Source organism: Pinus tabuliformis, chromosome 7, assembly GCF_031772625.1.
Source record: "Pinus tabuliformis cultivar Carrire ecotype Pingquan chromosome 7, CPIR1, whole genome shotgun sequence".
NCBI classification, from domain to species: Eukaryota; Viridiplantae; Streptophyta; class Pinopsida; order Pinales; family Pinaceae; genus Pinus; species Pinus tabuliformis.
In genome coordinates this window covers 635,471,903-635,496,628 of record NC_142293.1, presented here as the reverse complement: position 1 = coordinate 635,496,628, position 24,726 = coordinate 635,471,903, and the positions used below count along the sequence as shown (strand labels likewise).

At 39.6% G+C, this 24,726-nt stretch overlaps 1 protein-coding gene across 1 annotated transcript in view; it reads right to left on the bottom strand.

Moving 5' to 3' along the window:
* The window catches only part of LOC149249047 (uncharacterized), a 35,222-nt gene extending 18,840 nt beyond the window's left edge, over positions 1-16,382 (bottom strand). The window contains exon 1 of the mRNA XM_089456159.1: positions 15,119-16,382. Coding sequence (XP_089312285.1) covers positions 15,358-16,245 — 888 coding nt within the window. The 5' untranslated portion in view covers positions 16,246-16,382 and the 3' untranslated portion in view covers positions 15,119-15,357. The remainder of the gene's footprint in view (positions 1-15,118) is intronic.
* Positions 16,383-24,726: the final 8,344 nt, after the last annotated feature.

Here is a 24,726-nt window from a genome sequence, read left to right as displayed (position 1 = left end):
ACACCCTTCACCCCATGCCTCTCCATATAAAGACCATACGTAAACAAAATAGTCATAGCAGGGCCAGTGGTGATCGAACCCGCCCAGCCCACGTGGGCCGGCCCCCACCGAGCAGCCCCATGGATTAAACAACGAACCCCTCATATAATGCAACCATCATGTCATATCCATTTAACACGCAAACAACCCATCATTTAATATATGGTTACGGAGTTATGGGGCAGGCCGCCCAATGCGGACCCAACCCCCAACAAATGATCAGATGCGGTTGTTTAAAAAAAATAGTAATGTGTTAAAATGAGAGGGGTGGGGATTGACCACCTGACCCCTCCTCAACTAATTTCGTTTTTACCAATTTTGCCAAACAAACTTCATTGTAATATCTGCCCGGGAAAAATTATATAAACCTTCATTTTCATAGTGTGCCCAGGAGGAGGCATGGAGGAACCAGGAGTGGGCACGGAAATCAAGGTGATATTTTTTAATTAATTTATTGCAGGTGGAACCATGACTAAGCGAAATTTCCAGGAGGGTGAAATTTTTGCAGTGTCCAAATTGGACAAACTTTATGTCAATCTTGCACCTCTCAGTGACACAAATCCGATGGCGCAGTCAATTTCCTGATCTGAGCAACAGATTTGCAGAGGAAATAGAGGAGGGAATCTTTCAGGAATCTAGGGGGAATCTAAAAGATTCCTTAAGCCCCATATTTTCATTTTTTGAGAATTAAGAAATTTGACAGTGGATTTTGCACTATTCGATGCCACAAATCTAATGGTGTGTTCAGATTTTCCATTTTCTCATTTTATTTTTCTGCCACTTTTCTAAGTGGAGTGTAGGTGTTAGCATTCATGTGCGAGTAGCCATTTCCATGAGATTCGACGCCGCAAGATTCGACGGGTGACCAACAACAGTAGTTTGACACCCTCTTTTTCAGATGGCCCCTGGATGTGACGTATATGCAGTGTGTTCATGTACTTATTTTTCTATGCATTGTGCTGAACCGATCCCTATTTGATGTTTGATGTGGGATCTTGTTTCTTACTCATTTTCATGATTTCTGTTTGATGTGATGCAAGATCATCTGTGTGATGTACTTGTTGTCATGATTCGTCATGTTCTATTTGAGATTGATTTGTCATCATGTTGATGGGATGCTCATGTTGTCACCATATATGTTTGCATTGAGATTCGTTTTATGCCATGTTGGCAGGATGCTCATCATGCATGAGTTTGTGCCATACGGATAAGAGTCCCTTTTGACTGAGAGTTCCTGTAGCGGAACATCTCTTGGAGCCACGCCTGTGTGAGGGGATTTTCCTTGTATGATAGCGACATCACCTCTTATGTACATCATCACTATTGGCAACACTTAATGCAGCGGCCTCCACCATCTTGACATTAGGGTCCGGAGACGTAGTCCCTCCTGGACGAACTCTATTATCATAGGCTTATGTTTTCATGTGTTGATGAATTTCTCTTGTTCTTCTTCTTTACAACATGTAGATGTATTCATTTATGTTCTTTTAAAAATGCAATTTAACACATCACGAAAGTAAAAGGTCTTGGAAGGGTCCTTCATCACACCCCGACCTCGATCAAGTGGTATCGGAGCAATCTTTGCGTCGATGTGAATTGTAAGCGTGAATAATGGAACGTGCAGCAACAGAGGATGAAAAAGTGATGTACGAGACCATGCTCAAAATTTCCAAAAGAGTGGAAATAATGTATGAAACTTTACAAAAAGAGACAAAGGAAATGGAGTGATTGCAGCTTTAGTTGCAAGCCATGGAAGAGGCCCTGGAAGAACTAAAGCACAACAACCAAAATATTCAAACAGAGAACTTTGAATTGAAGATGCTTCTACATGAAGAGAAATAGGAGAAAAATAATTTGCTACGACAACTGCAAGCAAAGGACGAGGCCTTGGAAAAGCTGCAGCGTGATCCATGTGAGGTAAAAAGTAGTTCTCCATCTTCATGTATTTTTCCTGATGATGATTTCGCTAGGTTTTTTTAGCGTGCAACAACTTTTTATACAAATTCATAACATTGGAATTTCATTATCTAACAAAAACAATCTCATCTCAACAATTTTCTTATATATAGAATTAGAATAATTTTCTTATATTTGGAATCAAAATTTTGCAATCTCATTATTTAAAAAATGCAATTCCATTACTCCAAAATGAAAATGCAATGGTTTTGTTCCTCTTTTTTCTATGAACTTTGAAGTTTTACCCCCTCATTCTCAAAAGTTTATCAATTACTTTTGATCCAGATGGCTCTAGAGACACACACAGGACAAATAGGGCTTATGGAAGATTGAAAATCAAAATCATCAGAATACTTTTGAACTAGGACCAGAGCGTAGATCTCGTCATCCTGATCACAGCGGTGTGAACGGTTCGTCAATCCGAGTTCGTATGAGGGAGAACGAGTCAGTCAAAGTTTTGGTTGAAATTGTTCACTGGGCGGGCTTAAGGAGGCAGCATTTTGGACAAAATCAGGCCACTGGATTCTGGCCAACCTCGGCCAAATTCTAGGTGAATTTGTGGCCTGTTTAATTTGACTCCTTCGGTCAAATTTTGAAATTTTCGAAAAGGCCTTCTTATTATTAAAAATTAATATATATATATATATATATATATATATATAGAAAGGAGGTGGTGGCCCACCACACCCTTCACCCCACGCCTCTCCATATAAAGACCATACGTAAACAAAATAGTCATAGCGGGGCCAGTGGGTATCGAACCCGCCTAGCCCACGTGGGCCGACCCCCATCAGGCAGCCCCATGGATTAAACAACGAACCCCTCATATAACACAACCACCATGTCATATCCATTTAACATGCAAACAACCCATCATTTAATATATGGTTACGGAGTTATGGGGCAGGCCGCCCAATGCGGACCCGACCCCCAACAAATGATCAGATGCGGTTGTTTAAAAAAAATAGTAATGTGTTAAAATGAGAGGGGTGGGGATTGACCACCAGAACCTCCTCAACTGATTTTGTTTTTACCAATTTTGCCAAACAAACTTCATTGTAATATCCGCCCAGGAAAAATTATATAAACCTTCATTTGCATAGTGTGCCCAAGAGGAGGCATGGAGGAACCAGGAGTGGGCACGGAAATCAAGGTGATATTTTTTTATTTAATTTATTGCATGTGGAACCATGACTGAGCGAAATTTCCAGGAGGGTGAAATTTTTGCAGTGTCCAAATTGGACAAACTTTATGTCGATCTTATACCTCTCAGTGACACAAATCCGATGGCGCAGTCAATTTCCTGATCTGAGCAACAGATTTGTAGAGGACCTAGAGGAGGGAATCTTTCAGGAATCTAGGGGGAATCTAAAAGATTCCTTAAGCCCCATATTTTCATTTTTTGAGAATTAAGAAATTTGACAGTCGATTTTGCACTATTTGATGCCACAAATCTGATGATGTGTTCAGATTTTCCATTTTCTCATTTCATTTTTCTGCCACTTTTCTAAGTGGAGTGCAGGTGTTAGCATTCATGTGCGAGTAGCCATTTCCATGAGATTTGACGCTGCAAGATTCGACGGGTGACCAACATCAGTGTTTTGACACCATCTTTTTCAGATGGCCCCTGGATGTGACATATATGCGGTGTGTTCATGTACTTCTTTTTCTATGCATTGTGCTAAACAAATCCATATTTGATGTTTGATGTGGGATCTTGTTTCTTACTCATTTTCATGATTTCTGTTTGATGTGATGCAAAATCATCTCTGTGATGTACTTGTTGTCATGATTCGTCATATTCTATTTGAGATTACTTTGTCATCATGTTGTCACCATATATGTTTTTAATGAGATTCGTTTTATGCCATGTTGGTGGGATGCTCATCATGCATGAGTTTGTGCCATACGGATAAGAGTCCCTTTTGACTGAGAGTTCCTGTAGTGGAACATCTCTTGGAGCCACGCCTGCGTGAGGGAATTTTCCTTGTATGATAGTGACATCACCTCTTATGTACATCATCACTATTGGCAACACTTAATGCAGCGGCCTCCACCATCTTGACATTGGGGCCCGGAGACGTAGTCCCTCCTAGACGAACTCTATTATCATAGGCTTATGTTTTCATGTGTTGATGAATGTCTTGTTCCTCTTCTTTACAACACGTATATGTATTCATTTATGTTCTTTTAAAAATGCAATTTAACACATCACGAAAGGAAAAGGTCTTGGAAAGGTCCTTCATCACACCCCGACCTCGATCAAGTGGTATCGGAGCGATCTTTGCATGGATGTGAATTGCAAGCGTGAACAATGGAACGTGCAGCGACAGAGGATGAAAAAGTGATGTACGAGACCATGCTCAAAATTTCCAAAAGAGTGGAAATAATGTATGAAACTTTACAAAAAGAGACAAATGAAAATGAGTGATTGCAGCGTTAGTTGCAAGCCACGGAAGAGGCCCTGGAAGAACTAAAGCACAACAACCAAAATATTCAAACAGAGAACTTTGAATTGAAGATGCTTCTACATGAAGAGAAAGAGGAGAAAAATAATTTGCTACGACAACTACAAGCAAAGGACAAGGCCTTGGAAAAGCTGTAGCGTGATCCATGTGAGGTAAAAAGTAGTTCTCCATCTTCATGTATGTTTCCTGATGATGATTTCGCTGTTTTTGAAAATCATACCATAGGAATTGGCTCCAAATTGTTGAGGAAAATGGGGTGTGAAGGAAAAGGATTGGGCATTAATGGCCAAGGCATTTCCAATCCAAACAAAGTGGAGGAATTACCCCGTCAGATAGGACTTGGGTATGTCAGAAATGAAGTTGGGGAATGCGCTGAGACTGCTAGCAAACCACCAATAACAGATGATGAGAGGCCCTCATAAGTTCTTTCCAAATCGATAGAGGAGGTAAAATATGTTGATTTCCTTTCGGTTTCATCTTCACATAATATGATTTCTGTTGGAGATTTGGAGATCCCAATTATAGGGACAAACATGAGGATCCTTACCGGAACGAGGCACAAGGAGGAAAAAGAAATTGGTGTTAATAACCAAGGCATAGCTCAGCCATTGGAGGTTGTGCAGAGACCTCAATTTGCAGGCTTGAGATATTCCAAGGGAGAATGCTCAAAGGTGTCATATGCTTTCGAGACATCGTCAAAATCATCAAGGAAAGAGAATGATGGGAAAACATCCCCATCATCCCATGGCAGTTTCCATTGCGGGGAAAGAGCTGAGGCAAGCTCTCATCGCCATACTTACACCAGGGACATCAAGGAAAGGTATAATCAGTCTCGACATTCGAATGTTGATTTCGAATATAATCATGTTGTTAATGATGAATGTAAAACATGGCATCGAAAAACATGTACCTTTTGTTGATTACATAACCATACATTTTCTAAGTGTTAGAAAAGAATGGTAGCACACAAAAGGATGAGGCATGAAATACCCTCTCAACAACAGGTACAGAAACATGTTAAGACGGTTTGGAAGAAGAAAACCTATTGCATTCATTGCGACAGAAGTGGCTATCAAAGAGCCACATGTTAGAGGCTCCATCTAGAGCAGCGCCCTAGAGACAAAGTGTCGATGCATGAACCAGGTGAAGTAGTTGTTCGACAAGCTAAACCACCACAAGGAGGTGACCCATTCACATTGATAAGTGAAAAATGGTTTCTGGATATGTTAGCTTTTCATGGTCGTGCTTTTGTAAATCATTTCTTGCATTTCAAAATGTAAAAGTGATGATGTGTTTCCATCACTTGTTCATCAACAATGATGTCTGGTCTTATTTTGTGATGCATTTTACACTCTGAAAGTGATGTTGTGTTTCCATCACTTGTCAAAGAAAAAATAGTGTTTGCCCTTATTTTGTAACTCATGTGTTGTAGTGATGATGTGTTTTCCATCACTTATTGAAGCAACAATGATATGTTGGCCTTGTTTTCATAGTTGGGGTATTGTGTCCCTCTTGATGTAAACATGACCATTGAGTATGTGTTATAAACTCATGGCAAGTATGGGATGCTTGGGTCATTAGTTGGTCATGAAAGTTAAGCATGTAATTTGCAAAAAAATGTACTACAGGTTGCAGAGGTTATAGGTGTTGGCTTGCCGCTTAAGGCTCTGAAGAACAAAGGTGAAGGAGATGGAGGCGAGACCTTTTTAGGACACTTGTGATGAAGACAAGGTACAGAGAAGTTGTAGATTATTGTTTCATGCTTTTGGAGGACCAAAAGCTCCTCAGTGGGGAGGATTGATCCATGTGGCTCTAGAGACAAACACAGGACAAAGAGGGCTTATGGAAGCTCGAAAATCAAAATGATCATAATTCTTTTGAACTAGGACCAGAGCATAGATCTCGTCGTCTTGATCGCGGTGGTGTGAATGGTTCATCAATCCAAGCTTGTATGAGGGAGAACGAGCCAACCAAAGTTTTGGTTGACTTTGCCGACTGGGCAGGCTTAAGGAGGCAGCATTTTGGACAAAATCCGGCCATCAGATTCTGGCCAACCTGGGCCAGATTCCAGGCGAATTTGTGCGCTTTTTAATTTGACTCCTTCAGTTAAATTTTGAAATATTCGAAAAGGCCTTCTTATTATTAAAAATTTAAAAAATATATATAAAAAAAGGAGGTGGTGGGTCACCACCACCACCACCCCATGCCTCTCCATATAAAGACCATACGTAAATGCAACAGTGATAGTGGGGCCGGCGGGGATCGAACCCGCCTGGCCCACGTGGGTCGGCACCCACCGGGTAGCCCCATGGATCAAACAACGAACCCCTCATATAACGCAACCACCATGTCATATCCATTTAACACGCAAACAATCCATCACTTAATATATGGTTACGGAGTTATGGGGTGGGCCGTCCAATGCAGACCCGACCCCCAACAAACAATTAGATGTGGTTGTTTAAGAAAAATAGTAATGTGTAAAAATGAGAGGGGCGGGGATTGACCACCCGACCCGTCCTCAACTAATTTCATTTTTACCAATTTTTCCAAACAAACTTCATTGTAATATCTGCCCGGGAAAAAATATATAAACCTTCATTTGCAGAGTGCACCAAGGAGGAGGCATGGAAGAACCAGGAGTGGGCATGGAAATTGAGGTGATATTTTTTTAATTAGGTTATTGCAGGTGGAACCATGATTGAGCGAAATTTCCGAGAGGGTGAAATTTTTGCAGTGTCCAAATTGGACAAACTTTATGTTGATCTTATACCTCTTGGCGACACGAACCCAATGGCGTAGTCAATTTCCTGATCTAAGCAGAAGATTTTCAGAGGACCTGGAGGAGGGAATCTAAGGGGAATCTAGAAGATTCTTTAAGCCCCAGATTTCTCAGAATTCAGAAATTTGACAGTTGATTTTGCACTATTCGATGCCACAAATCTGATGGTATGTTCAGATTTTTCATTTTCTCATTCTATTTTTCAGCCACTTTTCTAAGTGGAGTGCATGTGTCAGCATTCATGTGTGAGCATCCATTTCCATGAGATTCGATGCAGCGAGATTCGACGGGCGACCAGCTTCAGTAGTTTGACACCCTCTTCTTCAGATGGCCCCTAGATGTGAGGTATATGCAGTGTGTTCATGTACTTATTTTTCTATGCATTGTGCTACATAGATCCCTATTTGATGTTTGATGTGGGATCTTGTTTCTTACTCGTTTTTATGATTTATGCTTGATGTGATGCAGAATCATCTGTTTGATGTACTTGTTGTCATGATTAGTCATGTTCTATTTGAGATTCCTTTGTCGTCATGTTGATGGGATGCTCATGTTGTCGCCATGTATGTTTGCATTGAGATCCCTTTTATGCCATGTTGGCAAGATGCTCATCATGCATGATTTTGTGTCATACAAATAGGAGTCCTTTTTGACTGAGAGTTCCTGTAGTGGAACATCTCTTGGAGCGACTACTGCATGAGGGCATTTTCCTTGTATGATAGTGACATCACCTATTATGTACATCATCACTATTGACAACACTTAATGCAGCAGCCTACGCCATCTTGACACTGAGGCCCGGAGACGTAGTCCCTCCTGGACGAATTCCGTTATCAATGGCTTATGTTTTCATGTGTTGATGAATGTCATGTTCCTCTTCTTTACATCATGTAGATGTATTCATTTATGTTCTTTTAAAAATGCAATTTAACACATCATGAAAGTAAAAGGTCTTGGAAGGGTCCTTCGTCACACCTGGACTTGGATCAAGTGGTATCAGAGCGGTCTTTGCGTGGATGTGAATTGCAAGCATGAACAATGGAACGTGTAGCAACAGAGGATGAAAAAGCGATGTACGAGACCATGCTCAAAATTTCCAAAAGAGTGGAAATAATGTATCAAACTTTACAAAAAGAGACAGAGGAAAAGGAGTGATTGCAACTTCAGTTGCAAACCACAGAAAAGGCCCTGGAAGAACTGAAGCACAACAACCAAAATATTCAAACGGAGAATGTTGAATTGAAGATGCTTCTACACGAAGAGAAAGAGGAGAAACATAGTTTTCTATGACCGCTACAAGAAAAGGACGAGGCCTTGGAAAAGCTGCAGTGTGACCTATGTGAGGTAAAAAGTAGTTCTCCATCTTCATGTATGTTCCCTGATGATGCTGTTTTTGAAAATCATACCACAGGAATTGGCTCCAAATTGTTGAGGAAAATGGGGTATGAAGGAAAAGGCTTGGGCGTTAATGGCCAAGGCATTGTCAATCCCATCAAAGTGGAGGAATTACCCCATCAGATAGGACTTGGGTATGTCAGAAAGGAAGTTGGGGAATGCGCTGAGACAGCTAGCAAACCACCAACAACAAATGATGAGAGGCCCTCATTAGTTCTTTCCAAATTGACAAAGGTAAAAGATGTTGATTTCCTTTTGGTTTCATCTTCATATAGTATGATTTCTATTGGAGATTTGAAGATCCCAATTACAGGGAAAAACATGAGGCTCCTTACCAGAACGAGGCACGAGGAGGAAACAAAACTTGGTGTTAATAACCAAGGCATAACTCAACCATTGGAGGTTGTGCAGAGACCTCAATTTGCAGCCTTGAGATACACTGAGGGAGAATGCTCGAAGGTGTCATATTCTTTCGAGACATCGTCAAAATCGTCGAGGAAAGAGAATGATGGGAAAACATCCCCATCATCCCATGGCAGTTCCCATTGCAGGGAAAGAGCTGATGCAAGCTGTCATCGCCATACTTACACTAGGGACAACAAGGAAAGGTATAATAAGTCTTGACATCTGAATGTTCATTTCGATTATAATCATGTTTTTAATGATGAACATAAAATATGGCATCGAAAAACATGTACCTTTTGTGGATTACATAACCATACATTTTATAAGTGTTGGAAAAGAATGTTAGCACACAAAAGGATGAGGCATGAAAGACCCTCTCAACAACAGGTAAAGAAACATGTTAAGAAGATTTGGAGGAAGAAGACCTATTGTAGTCATTGCGACAGAAGTGGCCATCAAAGAGCCACATGTTGGAGGCTCCATCCAAAGCAGTGCCCTAAAGGCAAAGTGTCTGTGCATGAACTAGGTGAAGCAGTTGTTAGAAAAGCAAAACCACCACAAGGAGGTGATCCATTCACATTGATAAGTGAAAAATGGTTTCTAGATATGTTAGGTTTTCATGGTCATGCTTTTGTAAATCATTTGTTCCATTTCAAAATGTAAAAGTGATGACGTGTTTCCATCACTTGTTCAGCAACAATGATGTATGATCTTATTTTGTGATGCATTTTACACTCTGAAAGTGATGTTGTGTTTCCATCACTTGTCAAAGAAAAAATAGTGTTTGGCCTTATTTTGTAAATCATGTGTTGTAGTGATGATGTGTTTTCAATCATTTGTTGAAGCAACAATGATATGTTGGCCTTGTTTTCATAGCTAGGGTATTGTGTCCCTCTTAATGTAAACTTGACCACTGAGTATGTGTTATAAACTCGTGGCAAATATGGGATGCTTGGGTCATTAGTTGGTCATGAAAGTTAAGCATGTAATTTGCAAAACAATGTACTGCAGGTTGTAGAGGTTACAGGTGTCGGCTCATCGCTTAAGGCTTTGAAGAACAAAGGTGAAGGAGATGGAAGCGAGACCTTTTTAGGACACTTGTGATGCATACAAGGTACAAAGAAGTTGCAGATTATTTTTTCATGCTTTTGGAGGACCAAAAGCTCTTCAGTGGGGAGGATTAATCCAGGTGGCTCTAGAGACACACACAGGATAAAGAGGGCTTATGGAAGCTCGAAAATCAAAATAATCAGAATTCTTTCGAACTAGGACCAGAGTGTAGATCTTGTCGTCCTGATCGCGGCGGTGCGAACGGTTTGTCAATCCGAGCTTGTATGAGGGAGAATGAGCCAGACAAAGTTTTTGTTGACTTTGCTTACTAGGCGGGGTTAAGGAGGCAGCATTTTGGAAAAAATCCAGCCACTGGATTCCCGCCAACCCATGCCAGATTCTGGCTGAATTTATGGCGTGTTTAATTTGACTCCTTTGGTCAAATATTGAAATTTTCGGAAAGGCCTTCTTATTATTAAAAATTAAAAATATATATATAAAAAAAGGAGGTGGTGGGCCACCACCCCCACCACCCCACGCCTCTCCATATAAAGACCATACATAAACACAACAGTCATAGCGGGGCCAGTGGGTATCGAACCCGCCCGGCCTGTGTGGGCCGGCCCCCACCGGGTGACCCCATGGATTAAACAACGAACCCCTCATATAACACAATCACCATGTCATATCCATTTAACACATAAACAACCCATCATTTAATAAATGGTTACGAAGTTATGGGGCGGGTCACCCAATGCGGACCCGACCCCCAACAAATGATCAGATGCAGTTGTTTGAAAAAAACAGTAATGTGTTAAAATGAGAGGGATGGGGATTGACCACCCGACCCCTCCTCAACTAATTTTGTTTTTACCAATTTTTCCAAACAAACTTCATTGTAATATCCGCACGGGAAAAATTATATAAACCTTCATTTGCACAATGCGCCGAGGAGAAGGCATGGAGGAACCAGGAGTGGGCACAAAAATCAAGGTTATATTTTTTTAATTAATTTATTGTAGGGGGAACCATGACTGAGCGAAATTTCCAAGAGGGTGAAATTTTTGCAGTGTCCAAATTGGACAAACTTTATGTCGAACTTACACCTCTTGGTGACACGAATCTGATGGCGTAGTCAGTTTCCTTATCTGAACAGCAAATTTGCAGAGGCCCAGAGGAGGGAGTCTTTGAGGAATCTAGGGGGAATTTAAAAGATTCATTGAGCCCCAGATTTTCATTTTCTCAGAATTTAGAAATTTGACAGTTGATTTTGCACTATTTGACGCCATAAATCTGATGGTGTGTTCAGATTTTCCATTGCTCATTCTATTTTTCGGCCACTTTTCTAAGTGGAGTGCAGGTGTCAGCATTCATGTGCGAGCAACCATTTCCATAAGATTCAACGCCGTGAGATTTAACAGGCGACCATCTTTAGTAGTTTGACACCCTCTTCTTCAAATGGCCCCTGGATGTTAGGTATATGTAGTGTGTTCATGTACTTATTTTGCTATGCATTGTGCTGCATAGAACCCCATTTGATGTTTGATGTGGGATCTTGTTTCTTAATCGTTTTCATGATTTCTGCTTGATGTGATGCAGAATCATCTGTGTGATGTACTTGTTGTCATGGTTCGTCATGTTTTATTTGAGATTCCTTTGTCGTCATGTTGATGGGATGCTCATGTTGTCACCATGTATGTTTGCATTGAGATCCTTTTTATGCCATGTTGGCAGGATGCTCATCATGCATGAGTTTGTGTCATACGGATAGGAGTCCTTTTTGAATGAGATTTCCTGTAGCGGAACATCTCTTGGAGCCACTTTTGCGTGAGGGAATTTTCCTTGTATGATATCAACATCACCTCTTATGTACATCATCACTACTAACATCACTTAATGCAGTAGCCTACACCATCTTGACATCGGGGCCTGGAGGCGTAGTCCCTCCTGGACGAACTCCATTATCAACGAATTATGTTTTCATGTGTTGATGAATGTCATGTTCCTCTTCTTTACAGCATGCCAGATGTATTCATTTATGTTCTTTTAAAAATGCAATTTAACACATCACGAAAGTAAAAAGGTCTTGGAAGGGTCCTTCATCACACCCGAACTTGGATCAACTTTGGTTTGAATATTTGAACTTGATCTCGACTTAAAGCCTTAGTGTTTCTACTCTCTCCCATCTTAGTATCCTTTTATGAATTTGATTTCCATTACTTTTGTTTGAATATCCAAACTTGACCTCGACTTAAAGCCTTAGTGTTTCTACTCTCTCCTTTTAGTCTCTTTTTATGAATTTGATTTCCCCACATATTTGATACTTTGAGTCTTTGGTAATGCTCAATGTGCAAATCTCCTTCCCACTCTCTTTAGCGGAAATTCTTATGGGGATTCCTCTCCTCCCCTATGTTTCTCCCATGAACGTCATCTTTCTTTTTGGTTAACACACTTGCACAATTCTTTGACATTTAATTTTAGTGAGGGCTTGAAAGATTCACCCCCCTCTTAGTTTAATGTACTTTGGGCTCACTTTGATGGTGATTTAGGGGTATCCTCTCCACTACATCTTCCAGTATTTCTTTAGCCTCATTTACCTTCTCTCCTCAATCCAAGGAATGTTAACATCCCTTTATCCTTTGTTTATTGCAACTCCATTTGTCGAGACTCATGCTCAGATGCAAAGGAGCTTGGCAAAAGTGAGGTTGTCGTGATGACATAGGGCACTCCACATTTAGAACACAAACTATTCCAAAAAGTTTTCCTAGGATATATCACAACATTACTCGGTCATCTAACAAGAAATCGAGAACACTGAGGGAGAGCCTTGAATGAGAGGTGGGTTCATGTCAAATGAGAGAGTGATTGCACAAATGGCTAATTGGATACTAGACATAAGAATACCAATGAGTAGAAATGAAAAATAGAAATAGAGAGTAGATATTTATTAGCATGTCAAAATCATCATGGAGAAGGTTTTAATGGAGCTCTCATAGGAGCAACAACAAATTATATTCTCCTTAGATGAGAATTACTAATGGATGAGGAAGTTGGATAGTGAAGTAACAATGATGATTCAGGTTTTGGTGAATTTGGAGAATTACTAATGGATGAGGAAGCTAGATAGTGAAGTAACAATGTTGATTCAGGTTTTGGCAAATTTGGAATTTATAGATTCAAAGGAAGACATTAGTCCACTAGTAACTAGCAACCATCCACGTGAATAACCCCTCCGAATCATGCGGTCAAACTTTGTCACCATGTTTTGCTTGTTATGTAAATCATCAATTGAAAATGAACTATAGTAAGCAAGGCTAATAAGGTTAGTTAAAATAAATTAAATATTAATATTCCTATAACACTTATTTCAATTTTAAACCATTCCAAAAAACAAAGTCAACTTTGTTGTGTCACTAGTTGTTTGCCAATCACACATCTATACACACATAGACGTATCATCAAATGATCTGATACATTGCCCCCATAACTTACAAAGGAAAACAGGTATATGTTTTTTTTAATTTTTTGAATCTATCAAATATCGAAAACCCTAATTTTGTAATAAATCACAATAATTTAACGAGTGAACTTTTTGATTCTTTTCGAGTAAATTTTAAACTTAATTTCACCTAATTAAAAATTGTAGAAAAATAATATTTCTGCAAAATCAAAATCTCCCCCCCCCCAAATAAATTATATTTAGCATATAATTTAAACAACATAACATGTCATCAAAAATCACGTAACCACATTCACAAAATTGGCCTCGTTATACTATTTCCAACGAGTCATGGGTTTCTGTTTTGGATGGAATGTTTGACCTAACGCTTAAAGAGAGCCAGACCAAATTTAGTGCCACTTTGATGAAGGGGGAATACGCATTCATTTCTCATGGTCCGAAACTCTACGTACACTTGTAAGTTTAGATTCTGAGCTGGACCCCGTCGCTTGACTACTTCACCGGGTGGGTTTTTATTATCTTGAGCCAGGTCAGTATTCCAACTTGCAGGTTTTTGTTTTCCAAAATAATTTAGGAATGGAGAGTTTATTCCACAGTTTAGTATAATGCGTAGAGGAGAGGTGGTCTATTTTACAATTCAGTATAATGTGTAATGGTGCTCGTCTGTCATAAAAATTGAAATTTTGTTTAATTTAATAAAAAAAAAATTAAATAACCATACAAAACATTTAAGTAATGTCCACTCATAAAAAAAATTTGCAGATAAAGAAATTAGATACTTCTAAACTCATGCTAGATCATTATTTATAGATCTATACTAATTTATTAAAGACCTATATTTTTACAAAACCCATGAAAAACTTTATGTAAACCATCATTCTATCGTGAAATAGTCTGGATTTTAGTCTCTAGGTTTCATTAGACAATATATGAAAATAGTTTCTTCTCACATTTATATATTTTCTCTGCAATTTTCATAGACCACTGTCATTTCTGTTTTGGCAAAAAAATTAAAAAATAACTAACCTGAAGAGAAATGTCTTCAGTGCAGTGTGATCTGACATTTTTTTCATCCATGATCCTAATATAACTTTCAGACATATAAAAATAGAAAATGTAAAGTAAGAGGTTGTTTATAGAAATTATCGTGATTTAAATAATCTATGTTTTCAGATACAATGTTCTATTATGATTAAGATAATTTTGATAATAGATAAAATGTTCGTCTAGAAACATGTATTATAATATACCATTTTTTTTTGTAAATTTGGTAGGATTTTTTGATTTTTGTGTTTATATATTTATATTCATTTTTTTATGAGAAAAATAACACAACATTGGAACCCAAAATCTCAAATTCAATAAGACTTTATTCCAAAACAATCACCACTTGAACTACTCTAAACAAACTATAATACACCATTTTTAAAGTCAATCATAATAAGTAATTTCTACCTCGAGGGAAAAAGGAAGAAAACTTAAGTCTAACTTAAATTTGCATACTCAACTCATCGAATTTTAGCGTTTTTTATTACGCTGAAAATGCAAAGAAAATTAAAGCACCTTTATTGTCGGCGGAATTGGAGTCATAGTGCATGCGGTTCGCCTCGTTGTCCGCCTGCTCGGCCGTCTGGTTCTCCACCACGGCGGTAGACTTTTCCAGTGTCTTGACGGGACGTTTGTTGTTTGCATCGGCCACATCGCTGACGTGGCTGTGGCCGTTGTCCTGCTCCTCGTCGTCATCATGGTCATAATCGTAGTCTTGATTGTCGTCGTGGTTGTGGTCGTGGGGTTCGGGTTCGTCAATGGAGGGTCGGTGCTCGCAGCGGGAATAGCCGGGAAAGAAATCCCGGTGATCGTCCCAGTTGGGATACGGAGGTGGAGGTGGAGGTGGAGGTGGAGCACATAAGTATCGGTGGTCGCATTGCCGACGTGGCTGTGGCTGTGGCCGTTGTCCTGCTCCTCGTCGTCGTCATGGTCCTGTCATCGTGGTCTTGATTGTGGTCGTGGTCTTCGGGCTCCTGTTCGTCAATGGCTGGTCGGTACTCGCAGTGGAAATAGAAATCCCAGTCATACTCCCCGTTGGGATATGGAGGGGGAGGCGCATCAGTATCGGTGGCCGCATCGCAGACGTGGCTGTGGCCCTTGTCCTGTTCCTCGTCGTCCTGATGGTCTTGATTGTGGTCGTGGTCGTGGGGCTCCGGTTCGTCAATGGAGGGTCGGTGCTCGCGGCGGAAATAGTCGGGAAAGAAATCGCGGGGATCCTCCCAGTTGGGATACGGAGGCGGAGGCGGAGGCGGAAAGCGCATCAGTATCTGTGGTCGCATCGCCGACGTGGCTGTGGCCGTTGTCCTGCTCGTCGTCGTCGTGGTCCTGATCGTAGTCTTGACTGTGGTCGTGGTCGTGGGGCTCCGGTTCGTCAATGGAGGGTCGGTGCTCACAGCCGAAATAGCCGCGAAAGAAATCCCAGTGATTCTCCCCGTTGGGATGTGGAGGCGGAGGCGCATCCTCTTCTTCGTCTTCTTCTCCTTCTGGAATGGAAGCGGCAGCGTTTGCTTCGGGGTTTTTGTTTTCCTCCACCTCTTGCTGTAAGGCAATGACTGGTGCACTGGCAGAGTGCTCCAGGAGGCGGCCGGAGCGCTCCCGTGGGCGAGGAGGAGGGAGTAGCGGAGGCGGGGGAGGCAGCGCATCGCCGTATATCTGGGCGACGGGGAGCAGACCCTGACGCAGGGATTCCTTCGGCTCACCCTGCCCGTAGTCGTTTAGCGCGATCCCCATGTTCCTGAGCAACGTTCTGTACCCCGAATGAACAGCGGCCCAAGCATTCCGGGCCGCCACTAACTCCTCCACCTCTACCTCGCGCTCAGTTTTCGACTGGTTGCACCCCATTGAGCCAAACGAACTTCGTTGCGCCTGGATCTAGTCCAATCGAACTTGAAACCTTCGTCGCCCCCGTGACCAGCGGGAATCGAACACTAAAACCTTGTTCATCTCAGTCAAACACTGAGCCTTGTATATGGAAGATCAGAAATCGAATTGGAAAATAAAAATGAAGAAATTTATGTCATCGTTCGTAGATAGGTGGCCAGACATAAAAGCATCGTCCTTATCAGTGCTGGCCACGTCATGAAAGCATCGTCCTTATCAGTGCTGGCCACGTCATTTTTCTTACGTGTCTCCCACGTTAGATGATACGAACGTTGCCACTATTTAAAGTCGACACAGGAAATTATGAACTTTTTACAGAGAAACAAGGTAAACGCATCGTCCTTACCAGTGCTAGCAACGTCATTTGTCTTGTCCTTACCAGTGCGGGCAACGTCATTTTTCTTTCCTGTCTACCACATTAGAAGATTCGAACTTTGCCACGATTTAAAGTCGACCCAGAAAATTAATAACTTATTACGGTCAAACCAGATTTAGTGCGGAGGTGGTGTCGACCCAGAAAATTAATAACTTATTACGGTCAAACCAGATTGAGTGTGGAGAAGCTTTATGATGATGCTGAAAGCCTGAAACTATCAGAGTTAAATGATGTAAGATTTTAAAATATTCCAGATTTCTGGTGTATATTTCAGTTATTGTAATAATTTTTATAATAAATAAAATAATTTAATTAATTAAGTAGATCAAATATAAAACCCAGGAAGATTTGCATATGGAGAGAGTTGATCTCTGTAAAACTTAATAAATCTATAGTAGATCTCGACTAATCTGTTTTTAATATAATAGAGGTAAGCATCACTATATATAAAACATTAAATATATTTAAAATAGTTATTTATATATATATATATATATATATAATATTAAAATTTCTTAAAATTATTTTGGGCATTATCCAAAATTTACTATATTTCAGTATTAATTAACCAATTGAATATATCATTTGGTGGAATTATATTAATGAAAATATGTTTTTGAATTATTAATTTTTTTTGGGATTTTTTTTTTTTTTTTTAAATAGATTATATGAAAGAAAAATACTATGGGTTCGAATCTTGAGTTAACATAGATATAATGTATTTTTACATTCCATAATGATTTCCTAAATCTTTCAAGTACACTTCATCATAACAAATACTATGGTCAAATAGCATGGATTTGTCCAAACCTAAAACTAAATTATTAATTTTGTATTTTATTTAATTTTATTTTGTCCATAGAACTTAGAATAGATGATGACACAATGTTTAATTGGAAAAAATTACTAAAACCCGACTACTCAAACCACGGATTAAACATACTAGTCATCTCGAGACTTACATTACTCAACAAACAATTTATTTTTTAATAAAATTTAATGGAATCAAAATATTTAAATAACATAACAAAACATTATAATATTATTGAAATATAAATACATTTACCATATATATATATATATATATCAATAAAAATTATAAAAAAAAATTACTAATAATATCTTAATATAAAATAATTAAAATATCCAAAATTAAACTTAAATTTAATTTCACCTTAATTTCTTTATTAAAATAAATCACTTTTCTTTCTCTTTTTCATTTTTTACTTTTAAAAAAATTATTCAAAGAAAATCAGGAACGCCCCCACTTTAAAGCAAGATGCTTCTGCCTTCTTTTTGCTGTCCGCCTCGTCTGGACTGGGGTCACTAGTCACTTTTTATTTTTTCTACTGGGGTCACTAGTCACTTTTTATTTTTTCTAAAGGAGGGTAACTAGTCACCTTTCGTCATAAAAAATAATAATATGTAAAAGCAAGAACTTCAAGGACTATTGATATTTGTCACTCGACTTTAAAGAATATTCGGTAAATTCATACTTTTCGTAGAGTGCTAAGATTTTTTTCGGAGAATGTGATTGAACAGTCATGTTGAACTTCAAATCATTTTTTTTTGGGGTACTATCGATGCTGATTTTGAGCTTTAATGAATTTTTTTGGGAGATGAAACTAGTTTTCTTGAAAATAGTCATTATGAAGAATTTTGTTGGCAAATTAAAAAAATAGATTTTCAATATTATCAAATATTTTTAAAATTTTAATAGTTATTTGTTTCTTGATGATTTATAAAGTTAAATTTTATAACTTGATTTATTATAAATATATAAAAATTATATTATCTAAAATAAGATGATTTTAATGCTTAAATTTTTGAGAGAAATTACATAGAGAACAAAAGGTCAATATTTCGAACATAGATTTAGTTTCAATATCAAGACTAGAATGAGGAGCAAGATCAACTAACTAATAATATATAAATCTCAGAGATGCAACTGTAAATTCCCAATTATTCAAGAATAAAAATTAATTAAAAGTATTCCCAACGGTTCAAGAATAAAAATTAATTAAAAGTTTTATAAAAATGAACGTGAAAGACAAAAGTCAAATTAATTAATTTTGAATTTTAATTATAAAAAATTGATAGATTTTAATAATTTTTTGTTATTAACAAATTTTATATTTTATTATAATTTATTTATTATATTTTTAAAATACAACTATATTATCAATTAAATTAAAAAAAGTACTTGATATTATTAATAAATACAATTATATTAGAATATTTTATTAATTTAATAAAGAATTCTTTAAAAAATAATAATAATAATAAATAAAAATAAGAAATGATATTATCAATAAATACAACTATATATTCCATTAAAAAAAAGCCTAAAACAAAACTTAAATACTCCAATAAAGAAGAAGGAAACTAAGGGGGGTAAGAACAAAGAGAAGGGACCCACTAGCTGGTTAACTTCCATCCATCGTGCAATTTCAATGTGGATAAGGTCCGCTGCCTCCTTTGTGAAATGGAACAACTACTCTCACCGACCTAGGGTGTAAGGTCCTCGGGCAACCAGGCGCAGGCGCGGTTGGGCGCGGCGAGTCGGGCCGCACGACAGATAGAAAACGCAGGCGCACGACACACGGGCGGGCGCGCGGTGAACAGGTGGGTGCACGGTGCACGGGCGGGCGCGCGGTGAACAGGCGGGCGCACGGTGCACGGGCGGGCGCGCGACGAGCTGGCGCACACGGGCATGTGACGTTATGGTGAGCTTGGTGCGACGATACAACATGCGATGGAGAATACAAGGGGAAATGCGATGGTGTTTATACCAACTCTTTGGAGCGATGAACGATGGTGAAGGCCGACTACACGATGGGCAAACATCATATGTTTGGGGTGCTTAAAGGGGTGTGCAACACGAGTTTGGGTGGTCGGCCAAGCCACCACCCCACCCTTGAACATGCATATATATACATGGAGGTTGAGCGTTCAATCAACAACTCATTCGACTCAAGCATCTTCGCTAGAGCTCAAGAAGGAGTGCGCAGAAAAGAGAAGGGAATGCACATAACTCATGCGCTCTTCTCATAGATGGTTGCACGCTTGATTAACATTCTTGGAGTTGGTCGAAGGTTGGGCAAGGTGTGCCCGGGTCGTTCTAAGGTGTAGATTTGTGTGAGACTTGAGGAGGGGGTCTTGGTGTCTCGGGTGAGCACCCTCCCACCGTGCAAGGTGTGCACAAGTGTTGTAAAGGCTGTTTTGCCTATGTTGTAAAAGAGACTAAGTATAGGCTTGGAGTTTTCCAAGCATACTTGTGATGATTGTATTATCAAAGAAAGATTGATTATTATATATTGTTGGGCAGACTCATTGTTCAGGGAGTTGCCCCTCCCTTTATACTGTGCAATTGTTGTTCTCTTTTATAATTGCTGTTGATAATGAATGAGTATGGGTGTTCATTAGTATAAAGGCTAAACATAATATTGCTTGGTTGTGAAACACAAACTAAGTAAGAAAAAGTGAATTAGTCGTAGTCCATGAACATTAGTATTGGTGACAAGAAAGTGTTTGGTGGTGCCGCACCTCGCTAGAAGCGGTTGGAAGACTACCATAGGTGTAGGGGCGTGACAGGTGGTATCAGAGCAGCTGATTCAGGGTATTGAAGGTGGAAGCTGCTACACACCTTCACTGGAGTGAAGGTGGTATCAAAGCAGGCTGATTCAGGGTTGAAGAAGCTTGAAAGTTGGTAACGGTGAAAGCAGGTACTTGCAGGTGAAGGAAGCCGTTTCACACAAGTAGAACAAGAGCTAGTTCGTGATTGCAGGGACTTGGTGAAGATGGAGAAGGCTGAAAAAGCAGAGATGGTAGATGAACCTACGATAGGTATAGTGCAGTTGAAGCCTTTCGGTACAAAGTGTTGGAGCAGATGAGTCGATGGAGTTCTGACTGGGTTTCGATGAAGGCTGAGAACATGAAGATTCGGGAGAGCTGTTTGGAACTAAGGAGGGAACTTGAAGAACTCAAGAGCCAATGCGAAAGTACGACAGATGTTGAACTCAAGGAACTTGATGAAGAGATCCAACAAAGTGGTCTTGATCTTCAAGAGCTCTTTGATGAAAGAGCCCGGTTAAGGAAGGAGAGTGTTAGGGTGGAAGCCGAAATCAAGCAAGTTGAGGAAGAGATAAAGAAGAAGCTTCTTGGTAAGAAGGTTGTTGTGATTGAGCAGGAAGAGCTCGACTATATTGACAGGTTGGGAACTCACTACCGAGAGAATCCAGAGGACATTCAGAAGTTTAGTTCTATGAACTTGGTCAGTGGACACTTGGTTGGTGCACTTGAGCAGAATGCGATGGAGGGCAAGCTTGAAGGAAGTCAAGCTAGACCAGGATCGAGTTGCTTAGAAGAGCCAAGCAAGGAGGTGAAGTACCTTAGGAGGAATTTCAAGGTGGAGCATGAGCCGATTGACACTTCTGAGGCTGAATTCTTGAAAATGGTTGCTGATGTAAGGCGCAAGACAAAGCCAATAGAGGGAGGTGATTCCTTGAAGCTAAGTTTTGTGCAGGTAACCGTGAAGGGCAAGAGATTTGCAGCTTTGGTGGATACGGGGGCTACTCATAGCTTCTTAAGCAGGAAGGCAGCAAAGTCTTTTGGGAAGAAAGCAAAGATGGAGAGGGAATGGAGTGCTTTCAAAGCAGTCAACTCTACCATAAGAGCTGTTGATGGTGTGTTGAAGGACACTCAGGTGAAAGTAGGATCGTGGTTTGGAAAGTTGGACTTGAGGGTTGTGGACATGGATGATCATTCTATGGTGTTGGGGCTGGACTTTATGGAGCTTGCACAAGCCATACCAATGGTGGACCGGGACATTCTCTTGATCACAGCTGAAGGGAGAACCATGATGGTACTGATGAATAGAAGAAGTTGCTTGGGGTATAGGCCAAGAATGACTTCTATGATTTTGTATCCCAAAGATCCAAATGTGAAGCATGAGGATGTGGAGCAGAGAGGAATTGGGAGTGTGACTCAAACAACGAAGGAAAAGAGGTTGGTTGACTTCGTTGCAAGAGCTGGAAAGAAGAATGAAGGAAGTGAGAAGACAACCTCATGAACATGGAGACACTTGATAGGAGTATCTTCTGCTGATGATCTTCACAATGGAGTTGCAAATGAAGGGAGTCCAAGTACTACTTCAGAGGCAGTGGTTGATGAGGATTACGGAGGTAGAAATCCTGCTGGGATAGTGGACTTTTGTAGGTATGCTATGGGCATATATGACTTTCAGTTGACAAAGGAGAAGCTAGGTGAGCTTGGGTGTGTTGGTCACTTTAATTGTTTATTAATAAAACAGTCGAGTGCCACATAAATTATCAACCCGGAAAAGTTTGATTATTCCAAAGGTGACTACGTACTGTATGTACTCAATATTAATAGTATTAAAAGCTGTAGTATAAAAAGTTCACTATCTATTAAACCCCTACTCTGTGTTACAACAGTTACAGCCTATTGCAAGAATGGAATAAGAACAGATAATTAAAGAAAACAAATCTGCAAAAGGGAGTGATGGCTATCCTGTAACAAAGGATTAGGACCCTATCCTCAGAGTAAGGACTTTCAGCACCTGCCTCTGTTATCCAGTTCACCAATACACTCTGTAAATCCTAATCACCGGTGAGGCACTCATATACAGAATCAATCAATTAAAAGGAAAACAGAGTTTCAGCAAAAGTAAAATATCATTAGAAGCTGTACTCGTGAATAAGATATAAACAGAAATCACACACACGACACACAACAAAAGAAGATGGGTGAATCTTGTGATGAAGGTGGGCCCTGTCCTTCTTACAAGATTCCCCAGGACATAGAAACTAAGATAAAATACTCAGAACAGAACTTTATTCATCTGTCAATATACCATATTACAAGAAAGATTCAGTCTCATCCCTTCACTACAATTTCTGTGTTACAGCTTGTTCATCCTCTCTCTATATGTCTCCCCTCTCTAATGTAGATGTCTCCTCTTTATAGAGGAGACATCTATTACAAAAGATTTTCATTATACATTTTGGTTCAACCCTTTCTACCAAAAATAGGAAAATTAGTTCTCGTTAACAGAATGTTGTTACAGTCATGTGGATAATGATCATTACGACCAATATAGTAATTGGTCGGACTCCTTTGCTGATGTAGATTTGTTACGCAAATCTCAACTTTCTCCTCGAAGTTCGCATGTTGTTCTTGCTGTTTCAGCTTCACGGTTTGCGCTGTTTCAGCAACTGCAAAATGTGGTCCTGCCAGTTAGGTAGTTTCAACAATTGTTCAGCAACTTAGTCAACTTCAAGGATCAATTATAAAGATAGCATGATTACGTGTTGAATAATTAAACATATAGCAATGAGGAGAGTTACTATATACCTTTTGGAATGATTAAGTCAAAACACTAGTAAAGGCTCTCAACTAAGGGTTGAAGAGGGTAATATAATGACAAAATATAAGGTCAAAAATAGACAATATGGGATCCTAACATCCCCCCCACTGAAAATGTTGCATGTCCGCATGCAACATCTACTCTGAATCTAAGTCGGAATACTGGGATGAACAGTGTAAATTGCTTATGCAGTAACTATAGAAGGTGCTGTCAACCATGTCTCTAAACCCATGGAAACTCTGAATTTTCTTCCATGCTACCAACTCTTCCTTTTTAGTCAATTTAAATTGAGCCTTGTATTGTTCTCCGGGAAGCCCTAAGAAGGAAATGAAAATGGTAACCAATCCACCGCTCAGCACACTGTCTAATGCATTTTACATAATTAGGTATGCATGAGATTGCCGCTTGAAGATTGAGGGGATTGTAGGGATGATATTCCCATCTTTCTTTAGGACAGTGTTCCCAGAATAAGTTATTTGCTTTTATAGCCAGAGCTCCTTTAGTTTTCACATAATGTTGGCAGTCTTCCAAGACTGCAGCTTGAAGATTCCTAATATGATCGGTCATCCCTGGTTCTTGTAGAATTTGTTGATGTTCTGCAATGAAGATGGTTGCATTCTGTGGTTCCGAACGAATCCAGAGAAGACAGTTCTCCTCATTGTGTGTTGCAGACATAAAAGCATTCTGCCAAGTAAGCTGATTGGCCAAGAAGGAAATAAAGGCTCTTATTTGGATATCACCACAAATAGGAAGTAAACTAATATTTCTATCTTCAGGCATAGCCTCATTGTGAAGATAGAGTTCACACAGCAAGTTCTGGTCACTGTTTGGTGCTTCTGCCAAGGTCTCAATAAATTGCTGTGGTGTAGAGACCTGGTGGGGTCTTCCATCCTTGATTGCTTTTAATTGGAGGAACGCTAAACGTTCTCTCAAAAATACAGAATAGTTAAAAGAAGGCTTCCTTGTAGCAAGTAACCGCTGGACCAAATCAAAGATGAGGGACAGTCTGGCTTTTAATTGCTTATTCTCCTTATGTTGTGCACGAGACTGTTCAAGTACTTCCCAATTTCTGTATGCATAGTTGAGCCATAATGACTTCTGTTGTTGAAATGCCTTTCCTTGGGAGAGCTCATATTCTGTCTTCCATGTGTTACTTAGTTCTTGAAAACTGGAAGTCTGTGCATGAGCATTGCTGACACAGGGAGGTTCAGTTTGTGTATGCACAGTTGTAAAAGATTTTGGTTCTGGTTTCTGTTCATCAACAACTTGGGTAGGCCGGGGTGGTTCTGTTCTTCCTCTAAAATTCTTGAAGACCCTGCTGGTTCTTGTGTAGCAGCAGGGTGTTCCTTTTTTATTATAACAGGACTGGCTCCAGTCAACAAGACTGCAATTATCTTATATCCTGCTTGAGTATAGATATCCCCACATTCACTGCACATGTATTCACTGTATTGATCCTTCTCTGCACTTTTTTCAGCT